The sequence below is a fragment of the Panicum hallii genome, chromosome 4, assembly GCF_002211085.1.
Source record: "Panicum hallii strain FIL2 chromosome 4, PHallii_v3.1, whole genome shotgun sequence".
NCBI lineage: Eukaryota > Viridiplantae > Streptophyta > Magnoliopsida > Poales > Poaceae > Panicum > Panicum hallii.
Window position 1 is genome coordinate 6,145,363 of NC_038045.1, and position 11,720 is coordinate 6,157,082.

The 11,720-nt window shown below is 47.7% G+C and overlaps 1 protein-coding gene across 1 annotated transcript; it reads right to left on the reverse strand.

Moving 5' to 3' along the window:
- Window positions 1–3: 3 nt before the first annotated feature.
- On the reverse strand, window positions 4–1,464 carry LOC112889175 (glycine, alanine and asparagine-rich protein). The gene is made up of 2 exons (XM_025955664.1): window positions 596–1,464; window positions 4–481 (listed from the first exon to the last, which is right to left on the reverse strand). The coding sequence occupies exons 1-2, from the start codon at window positions 1,369–1,371 to the stop codon at window positions 343–345; spliced, it is 915 nt and encodes a 304-aa protein (XP_025811449.1). The 5' UTR covers window positions 1,372–1,464; the 3' UTR covers window positions 4–342.
- Between the last annotated feature and the right edge of the window lie 10,256 nt (window positions 1,465–11,720).

Here is an 11,720-nt window from a genome sequence, read left to right on the forward strand (position 1 = left end):
AGCTGGAGAAAAAAAACGATTCTGACGTTTATTTCACAAGTGGTACTACTACTGAATACTGATACACAAGTGACCAAGAACATTCTGCATGTACAAGCTTTGCAGGGTCTCAGGCTATATAACTACTATACATAGCCCTGCAATTCAACCCGATAGTCGCCTTAGACGCGTGGTGCTCTTCCAGATTCAGTTTTACAAGTGCCGGAGATTCAGTTCACAGGCGGCAGCGAGCCGGCCGGTGACTCGTCTGAGCTGCTGCTCGGATTTCTCGGGTGTTGCTCTTCAAAGAGCCCAGATCCAGCTAGTTCACAGTCTCTGGCGGGTGAGATCTCAAGAGCTGGTCTAAGAGGCCGCCGTGATGGAAGGATGCTGAGCTGCCCCCAGGAACGGCGAAGGCGGCGGGAAGGGCTCGGCGTCGTCAGTCTCCTCGTCGTCCTCCTCGGCGTCCCACAGGAACCCGGCGTAGGAGCCCAGGACGTAGCTGCAGGAGAAGCGAGAGCAGCGTTGTCAGTGTGATCTGAAGAACGGACAGTACGTAGCGGCGCCGGCGCGCGTGCACGGAGCTGGGAGAGGTGACGCGGTGATGGGCACTCACCAGTCGTCGGGCGCGGCCTGGACGGCGCGGCTGTAGTAGTCCTCGGCGCGGCCGGCGTCGCGGCTGGTCTCCCAGACGAGCCCCGCGTAGAGCGAGAGCGCCTCGGCGTCGCCGGGGCTGGCGAGGATGGCGCGCTCGCAGTACTCCTGCGCCCTGGCCGCGTCCCCCTCCACCTCCTTGAGGAACCGGGCGTAGTTGACCAGCAGCAGCGGGTTGCCCGGGTCCGCCTCGAGCATCTGCCGGTAGTGCGCGTCCGCGGCGGCGCCGCCACCGTCGCCGCCGGCGTCCCCGCCCTGGCCGCCGGACGCCTTCCCGCCGCGGCCGCCGCCGCCCCCGGCGACGCCCTGCTCCGCGAGCGCCAGGGCCGCCTCCCGCGCCGCGGCCGCGGACACGTCCAGCCCCGTGCTCGTCAGCAGCCGCCGCAGCGGCAGCGGCACGCCGGCCGCCCCGGCCACCGCGAGCGCGACCTCGGGCTCCTCCTCCTCCTCGCCCTCGCCGTCCTCCTCCTCGAGGGAGATGGAAGCGGACGAGGACGAGGACGCCGACAGCGACAGCATCCTCGGCGCCCTCCCGTGGCCCCCCTCGTCCTTCTTCCCCCTCACCGCGGGGGCGAGCTGCGCCGCGAGGTCCCCCTCGGACATCGCGCGGCACAGCACCGCCCCCTGCCTCGGCGCCGCCGCCACCGACGGCGACACCACCGCGTGGTGCTCCGCCGCAGCCGCCGCCGGCGCGCGGGCGCAGTTGAGCAGCGGCGAGGACGCGCTCCGCAGCAGCATCGCGCGCGTCACTTCACTCCCCGTCCTCTCCTTCCCACCCTCTCGCAAATATCGCGAGCGGCGGCCTGCGTGTCCGCCACTGACACGCCGCGGGGCCGCGAATATTTATACGCCCGCTCGGCCCGCGCACGTGACGGCGTCCTCCTTGGCCGTCGGCGATTGGGCGCCCTGGTATGCCCGGTGGGTCCACGAAGGCCCACCTGGGCCCACCGGGGTGGTTGTCGCCGCAGGGAGGTGGCCCCCGGGGCGGCCGGCGGGCCCGAGCGCGGACGGACGAAATGGCCTGCGGGCTACGCGACGGACGCCGGGGCGTGGGCCCGCCGCGGGGGTTGGCGAGCGCGACGGCGGTTAGACGACGGGGGCTTGACCGCTGCGAGCGCGCCATTTTTTTTTGTGACCTTGTCAGGTGCTGATTGGCTACCGCTAGGGTTTACACGCTTGGCTGCCATGGCCGGACAGCAACCAGGGGGGGTGGTGAACTGTGTGTACGGTGGCAGAGGGGGGCTGGGTATGTGGAGCTCGCGCCATGATCGGTCGTAGTTGTGTACTTGTGTGTGGGAATAGAATGGTTTTGGAGAGGACAAATTCAAAGATGGGGTGCCAGATCCTGGTTTAGAATGTAAGGCTGGCAGGTGGTACCGTGTTGCTGCACAAGATTCGTTTCGTCAATCGCGAAACGTATTGATTGTCTATAAGCCATTGGAATTTAGAACCACCGTGTGAGCCCTTAAATTGGAACATTTTACTCTCGTAGTTTTTTCACTTAAATTGTGGAGCCAAAATCCAGATTTCCATAGAAAAAGGTAAGTTGTTGCTCTTTTGGATTTCTTTATTCAAACATGGCATTAAGAAATGCTTAAAAATAGTTAAAAGCAATCCTGATCCTGAACTGTGGCGACTCAAGGCGGCCACCTAGGCTCGATGGTGAAGGGCTTAGTGGGAAGGGAGGCAGTGCACCGAGGCAAGGCAGTGGCGGGGCTACCGCCAGTATGGTTTACTAAGTATGATTGGTTACAATACTGCCCATTATAGTTTACTAAGTATGATTGGTTTGAATACTGCAGGTAGTAGTAGGTTCGCCATAGGTAAATTTTAATCCTAGCTCCGCTACTGCACCGAGGAGGAGGCTCATTTGTATCATCAATTGTGAAGTTGCAACATTGACATACTGGAATATTTGATATTTGTGTGAGCCCTAAACTAGGAAATTGACCTCTCCTGGATGTTCGCTTGAATTTTCAAGCCAAAATTGAAAGCTCCACAAAAAGGAGGAAAACCATCCTTTTAGTTTTTTTTTCTCTCGAGCACGGTAAGCATGCATTCGATTAAAAAGTAGTTAGGAAAAAAATACAAGGAGCACGATCACAGAAACAAGGAAAGGAGAACTTCCGGAGGTGGATGTACGTGATGGCGGGACACCGAGTAGGAGGCTCATGCCGGTGTGGACCTCTATCTGGACCGAATTGGCACAAGGGTATTGTACATCACGACAAGTGATGAGCTAGGTCGCATGGGGTCTTGCAAATTCCTCGCAAAAAATGATGCAGGTGTGGCAAGGCATCATGTATGTAAGCATAGACATGTACACGCACGCGTATCGTATCCAACCCCAGGAAGGAACTGCTTTCCAGGAGAAGCTTTTCTTTTCCCTGCTCAGCACGAGTCTACCTAGCTCGTCAATTCTAACTCGAACTTCGACGGGCGGCAGATTTGCCCCGCCATTTGGTCGGGAGCCCGCCGCCGCCGCCGTGTCTGAACCTGAACCCAGATTTTCGCCGTCGCCCCAGCCCGGCGCGGGCATGCATCGACCGCACGCCGACGGCCGGGGAGATCTTTTTCTCGCACGCGCGGCGCGGGCAGGAGATATTATTCCACTTCAGCAGGCGCGCTGATGACCTGAGCAGCGGAGCGCGGCGAGCCGCGACACGGGGGTGCTGGCAGGCTCAGGCGCGCCGCAGCTCTCCCCCGCCACACGGTGCGCGCGAGGGGACCTGGAACTGGAAGGAGGGCGCGCGAAAAATCTCCGCGCGAGCCGCCGCTCATCCGATCCGCCACATGTGCGGGCAAGCGATCTTTGGTTTGGTAAGGTTTCTCTCCACGCGCCCTAGCCGTGCTCCTCGTGCCGAATTCGGGCCGCGTCCTGGAGCCTCAGCGCCGACCTCGTACGCGAGAATGATCGGCGATATCGTTGTGAACTGCACGCGGAAGCTCTCTACTTGTGCTTTCCCTCTTTGCTTAACTAACATCTCCCAGCTGATGGGAACCCGGTCGGTCATTCTTCTCCGGAAGCAAGCGGGGAGGTTGCAGCTTGGCATTTGGAACTGAAAGTGCTCTGGGCCTCTGACTCGCACTGGCAGTGTCTTTTTTTAGTTCGATGGTTTTTTCTTTTCTTCGAAATACACGTGTCTGAAAAAAATTCAAAAAAAAAAGGAATTGTGACAGGGTCACAGGGATGAGATGCCATTTTTCTGGGCCTTGTCAGCCCCTGCTCAAAGTTGGCCCAGCCCATGAGATGCCATTTTGGGCCGCATGTCAGCTGGAGGTAGGCTTGGAGCCCCAAGATGCAGGGATAGTGTAGCTGGGAGCAGCATTGTCCTCCTGCGGCACCACCTAACCTAATGGAAAACTGAAAAAAAATACTTGATATCCTCTTTCTTGGTCGAGACACACATAGGCCGCAAAAAGGGGAGAGAGAGAGAGAGGCCAGCACATGTAGGTCACGATCATGTGTACTGCAGAAATACTAGCTGCTACTTCGCAGGCTGGTTACAGGAAAACGATCGAACGCGCTAGATCATCCACGAGCGCGGAAGACGCTGAAAAAGTTCTTTATTCTGTCACGTCGCGCTTGAAGCGCCGCATGGTGCAGATCACCAGTGCCTTCTCCTTAAACAATGCTCAGTGGTAGGGCTAGATGACAGGTAAACCACCCATTTTTGAACCCCTAAAACTGCCGCGTCGCTTTACTAGCTCGGAAGAGTACGTAGTGAGGACGACGACACGGCTCGATCAGCTGTCGTTTCTTAGGCGTCAAGAGGTCACGAAATCACTATTTCGACGGCTGCTGTTGCATTTATTTGTTTATTATTATTATTATTTTGCTTCAGCTCATCCACAGGTCCATGCGTATCATCTATATGGGATCGACGTAGAACGAAGTTGGAGCCGGCCATGAGGTCATGCGCGAGGATCTTATTTTGTTCCTTCCCGGCCGGGGCAAATATGAAAGATTATCTAGTTCCCGATGTTACAGATCAGATAATCAGTCAACCAACATGAAGGTTGGGCGAGAGCATGGAACGAACGAAACATGAAGGAGATGTGAAGAACTATTCGACTACCCTCTTTTCCGAAAGGCGGGCTTCCGATCTTGTTTAAGAGAAAAGAGCCGATTCCCTCGGTGCCATTGGAAATTGCAAGATTTCATTATGTGCCACATTGAAACTTCTGAACTTGTCACATTGCCATCGATTTGTACTTTTGTGTCTTCTATATATGCCAGTTAGGGAAGTTCAGAAGTTTGGAGTGAGATGGCAGTAAGAGGAGTCCAGAAGTTTCGATGGTACAAAAGGAAGCCATGTAAATAATTTTAGTGACACCAAGGGAATTGGCTCAAGAGACAACTAACGGCCTTGCCAACGGATACGGTCGCGCTGAAGCTTTTGGTCGGACTTGGACACTTGCCCCTGTGTAGTGGGCAACAATGTGTGATGAGCACGCAACTGGCTTCGCGTCACAGAAGGCCAATAATACACAAAGATTGATGGCGCAGAATGCGGTGGAGGGCATTGTTCACGTGGAAATCCAAAGCTAGATTTTACTGTGCTTCCCATGTTTCGTGATGTCCTTTGCTATCTGAAGCCGTGTGATTGTACCCATATGACATAGATTGATCAGTGAACCCGATGAAACAAGAGGAGTTGTTCCCTTTATCTTGCCGATTGCCTAGCTTAGGAAGTGCCATAGGAACCTATCCGAAATCAGCCCCTGGGGATAACGGTTTTTATCTAACTTTATCGATACCATTTTCTCATGTTCATAGGGCATTATTATTTTCCTGGTGATGCAGATCGACTAGACCATCATCACGTACATACGGTACTTAGCGGTGGTAAAGGATCTCAAATTCTAGCCGAGATAATCTAAGAGCCGGCTCTAATCTTGTACAATTTTAAAGTAAAAATATATAAGGATCAAGTTGGATTGTGAAGAGAGCACTAGGCCATAATCTGTTACCTATAATTGTATGTAGCTGGTGACTATGGTTAGTGACAGTAACGATGCAGTGCGTGGCATACAGTAATGTGGAGGATCTTTTAATGCAAAGTGGTTTGTTTCGTCGTTTTTCTAGGATTCCACAAAAGAGATTATGATCCTCGTCATTATCCTGGGATTCCACAAAAAAGATTATGATCCTAGAACACATTATATGAGTATCTTTAATTTGATGCAGGTAATAACTGTTTATACATGCTTAAGAGTAAAATGCACCGGTAGTTTCTAAACTTGTAAAGTGTGTCACTTAGTTCCGTCAACTCCAAAAATCCAAAAATGCATTTCTGGATCCACAAACTTATAAGAATGTGTCACTTAGATCTGTTAACTTCGAAAGTGCATTTTTGGGTCCACAAATTTTTTAAATTATTCACTAGCAGGTTCATATATATTCATATTGTGCACGTAATGCTGACAGGACACGCGGACTGTACGTTTCCGAGACTACTAACATGGATTATATTGAGAATTGACGTTTTGCCCACCTTCTTCTTTTGAGAAGGAAATGACATCGGAACAGATATTAATAATCAATATTTCATAACAAAACTAGACTTCTGGTAAAAGTTTCGTTAGGTGAATACTAATAATAAAAACTATCTGGCCGGTATATGTGGCCCTACCACCTATATATAGGCGAGGGGCTACGTGTACCCACCTTTCTCTTTTGAGAAGGAAAAATGATGACATTTGGACTTTGGAACAAATGTGTTTCTGAAGGACCCGGCCCACATTATTAACCACATTTCATAACAAAACTAGACTTCTGATAAACAACATTACCTATAGTATCGTTGGGTTACTTATAATTAAGAAAAACTCTATGGTATGCCCCTACCACGCCTATCGTTGGATGCGTTAGCCCACCTTTTTTTTTAGCAGGAAAATGACATTTGGACCAAATGTGTTTCTGAAGGGGCCGTTCCCATTTATTTTTAATTTACAGGGATCTGTTTTTGTTCTATATCGTGCGGCCGTCATCTAGTCTACATTCCTCTCTCAAAAAAAAATGGAGAAGAGGCCTGGGGATTAATTGACTATCCGGGCAAGTGTAGTGTGTTCAGAATATCTGCCAAGTTTTGCTTGTAAGTGATCTGAAAACTACTGGCAGGTACATCAATTGACATTCACCCAAAATTTAGAACATGTTATGGCTGGCCAATAGAGCACATAAAGTATTTTAATAGCAACATTTATATGCTGCTTACTATTATGCTACACACACACACTCAGTCGGGTTGGTACTAGTTTTTTTTTGTTTTTATTTCTTTCTTTTTTGGGTGAGGATCCGGTTGGTTTTTAGATAATGGAAAGAGTTGTGCCTTCATCCCCTTACCAAGAGGAAATCAGTCCACACATTGAGGTTGACGTTTGGGACAGCCGCTGAATGTAGCTAATTGCAAGTCAGTTGAGCTGCCCGAAACGTTAAGTAGTCTTGCCAAAAAAATGATTGCAGAAACGCGCAGATGATGGTTAACGTGATCAATGGATTGATAAGCATACTTGTTGCCCTTGATCATTGTGGCATGTGAAAATATTATGATCATAACTACTGAATGGAGGGAGTAGCAAGTATCTCTTCGATGATTGATAAACAAAAAAGTTCAACATGCATGCACCAAGTAAGGCCCAATCCCTCCTGTTCCCTCGAAAAGGAAAAAAAAGTAATAATTCACATTTATATTTCATCTCATAAAACGTAATTCACATTTATAAACGTAAACAGAGCCTTTTATTTTGGTTTTTCAAATGGATCATGTACTAGCAGACTAGCTAGCTAGTAGTACTAGCTAGCGGTAATAAGCGACTTTAAAAACCAAAATAAAAGGCTTTGGTTACCGCTAGCTACGTACGTACGCCTGCCAGGCACCATGCCGGCCCGGCCCTTGGCATGATGGAGCGGAGGAGGATCCAGATTCTCGAGGCTTCCACAGGCACACTCATGGCCGGCACAAACAAGCAACCTCCTGTAGACGTTGCTTGACGACGACACGGCGACGTTTGCTTGCTTGCGATTTATACGTATAATTAATCGATGGGCGTCTGCGAGATGAGGAGCGCACGGCCATGCCGCGGGCTTTGCTTCCGGGCAAGTGCTGAACACGTAGGCCTGCCCTGTCGTCACAGCTTTCGCGCTGGACAAAATAAAGATTTGGTCAACGGTTGTGATGGTAGCCAAGAGTCAGTGTTGCATTCGCGCTTGGATTCCGCATCTTTTACGAGCTCGGGAAACTTCGATTTGGTCAACGGTTGCAGCCAACAGCTTGATATGCAACCGGAGACAAAATAAGCTACCGGCAGTCCGATATTGATTCGGACCAACTTATTGCACAAATCATTAGGATAAAGTGTAATTTTGATAAAAAAAAAAGTTAAGAATGGTTAAAACTACTCCCTCCATACTCAAGGGAACAAGACATTACATTTTGATCTGATCTTCAAAGTTAAATTTTGATCATTATTTTATTGTAAAATATGCCATTTGCAACTATAGTAACAAATAACAATATATAGTGACACTGTTCAAAAATTGGAGCAACGCAATTTGTAGTATTGACTTAAATGTAGAGACGGTCCCTTTTTCAAAATAAAATAGTGTACGCTTGACTTTCTGACCAAAATAAAATGCCATTTAGTCTTTCCCTTTCCCTTTCCCAGAATATATTTCTTTTCCTAGTTCAAATGGGTCAGATAGCTCAAAGCACAAGCTAAAATTAAGCTGCAACTGCCCCACCGGAGCTGCTGGCTCACGCGACGGCAACGACGGCGCCGCTCGTCGTTTCTATACGCAGACAGGCCCCACCGCCGCCCTCCTCACCGGCTCACCGCACGTAGCACGTAGCCCATCCCCGTCGTCCCCGGCCTCGGCGACCTCTCCACCTCGAGCCGCCACGTCACAGCGGCCGCCAGCAAAACCCAAACCTATCGGAGGAACAGGAGGTCGATAGATCGAGGAATTTAATGGGCAAGGACGGCAGAGACTAGAGGGCTCGATCACTACCATCATTTTCCTCGAGGACAATGAGGATCCCTTTTTTTCAACCTTTGCGCGGCTTCCATCAGAAAATATTCTCGCTGTCCTTGTGATCTTCTCGTACAGTACATACGTTCGTTCTTGGACACTATACTACTTGTCCGGCCCAGTGTGGCCAATGTGTGAGCACTGAGCACCAAGATGGCGTCTCGTACAGTAGACCAACACAAAGATCGATGGGACAGAAGAATGCGGTGGAGGAAATTGCTTGTTCATCATTTCCCATGTTTGTCTGAAGCCCTTTATTGTCTGAAAATTATTAGGGGAGTGACGCATTATTTGGTCATCATCATCAGTTCGTGATTGACTGATAAAGTACGGCAAAATTTCAACTCCAGCCTGTGGAGTGTGGAATCCAGCATGCCAGACAATTGACTAGACATTAGTTAGTGGATGACTGGAGAATTTTCCACACAGGATAATGTGGTAGAAACTATACCGCGGTCCACTGTCTGAATGCATGTAAATTTTTTTTATTAGAAAATGACACAACATAACAAAAAGAATTGAGTGGGAGAAAAATGAATTTGTTATATAATAACCATTCTTCATGTGACCATTATCAGGAATCAATGTTAAAGAATGTGGAGGAGAACAAAATGACAGAAATACAATGGGATCTTCTCTTTCTCCTCATTTTTCTGATCCATACAAGAGTGATAATCTTCCCCAATAGTTTCTACTTTGATGTGGTCATCAATTTCTAGTACTAGTTTTATATTAGTTATCTGTCATAACTGTTGGTAATAATATATTTGTTGACAATTTACCGAAACTGTCGGGGAAACACAAAAATGATATATTTAGAGAAATATCGGCCACTCGGGTAAAAACAGTGAGGACTAGTACTAAAACTGATGTTAGCCGCTAATAAAATAATTACCACCAAAGATTAGAACTATATATGTATAGCCAGCGTAGATGAGAGAGTGAGTTAACAACAGATACCGGAATCTAGGTGATGGTATACGTGTTATTATGGACATCCACACTATTAAATAGTTTTTGACTTTTGCATAACACATTATAAAAAAGGTAACTTCATGTAAAAAAGGTAATACAGTCTTGCTAGGTTAACTAAGAAACAAGCCAACTTCTCTGGTGTGTCCCTCCACCACCTATATGCAAAAGGTGTTTCTCTCTAGCAGGAAAATTACCCACACCTTCTCGTTTAAGCAGGAAAATCAGCCACCTTTTCTTTTGAGCAGGAAAATGACACTTGGAACAGAAGTCAGAAGTGCTTCGGAAGGTTCCTGTTGTTCTTCCTTTTAAAGGCCCAAAAAATAAAAAATCAAAATCAGACGATTAAGTACTGCAACTTCTGCTTGTAGGTAAAACCACAGGCATGCAGTTACATCAACTGACACCGACCCGAAATTTAGATTCCCACATAGCGCCAGTATGCAGTACACATATAGAGTAACTTAACGAATAACAGTATTAATGTTGCATTATCTTATGTAGACGTGTCAATGCGATAGCTTACGTGGCTGCTACGGAGGCTACACGTACACACGACGTGTACCTTGAACTATCTTTTACCAGCCCCCGTTCCCATCCGCCCTAGCTTAGTTTACACGTACACTCATGCGTCGGTAGACGTACGCATATAGGGACACCTTTATTAGTCAAGTTCATCCTTGATGTCGACTCGTGATGCTGCTTAATTATTATACGAATACACTCCCTCCGGTCGGTATTACTCGACGTTTTCGACAGCAGTCGAGTGTGTTGCTAATTGTGTTGCAGGTTGGATTGGTTGTTCGAAACGTCACTGATTTTAATTTAGCAGGAGATTATATACATATTTATAAATATAAGAGTTCAGCATGCGTGTGGCGATTGTTCACATTTATAAACGATCAAGATGGCACGGAGTAGATCTAGATCAGGCTTCTTCCACGACGCTGAGTGCCAGCACGAGGACACGTCAGCCACGGCGGTTTAAAATTTTTAAGCTTAGTCGCATCACATTGGATGTTTGACACCAATTAGAAGTATTAAATATAAGCTAATTATAAAATCCATTGCATAAATGAAGACTAATTCGCGAGACGATTCCATTAACCTAATTAGACCATGATTTGGTAATATTATGCTATAGTAAACATATGCTAATTATGGGCTAATTAGTATCAATGGGTTCTTCTCGACAATCAGCCGCGACTTATGCAATTATTTTTATAATTAGCTCTTATTTAGTCTATCTAACCTGTGTCAAAAAAGATGACTAAAGTTTAGTCCCTAGAATTCAAACAGGACCTAAATTATCCAGGCCGGCCCGGCCCCTTGTCGCGTTGCAAAGGCTAGCTATTGCCTGCCCGCGTTAGGTTTATTTCCTTCCTTAAGATGGTCCTAATTGCTTGCGGTTTTGTATATTAACCGGCGGGGTTTTTTTCGCGTGAAGAAAGCATTAGCCATTTGCGAGCAAATGCTGAAAGCGCAGCCGCGTAGGCATGGCCTGTCACGACGGCCTTGCAGAGGATATATATGATTCGTGCTAGGGCAGCGGTGAGTCAGTGTGGCACTCGCGCTTGAATTCCTCGGCCGTGTGATCATACGGCCCCGGAAACTTTGGTTCCGGGTAGGTCAAGGCCTGCGTAGCCGTATGGAGCTCTGTTCACTGTCGTTGCCAACAGCTCGGCGCCAGCAGGGAGGCAATACCCACGGTTCTAGTGCCCATGCCAATTAATTTCTATCCTTACGGTGGAACGGTGGAATCTGCCCACCCAGATTTGTTCCTCCAGACAACAATAAGTGGATGTTTATTTTCTCCTCCGAACTACACACCTACTATTGGTCACATATATACCCTTTCAAATTTTTTATATATAAAAAATAAAAATTTTTATATATAGGAAAATAAAAATAAAAAAATAAAAAAGTTAACTCCAAATATTTTCATATATATATATATAAATTTAAAGAAAAAAATTTGATCATCATAAAAAAATATTATATACTGTTAATTTGTATAAAGACAATATATACGACAACTTATTGCAGCTGCAACCAAACAACTTTCAATTTTTTCACCACA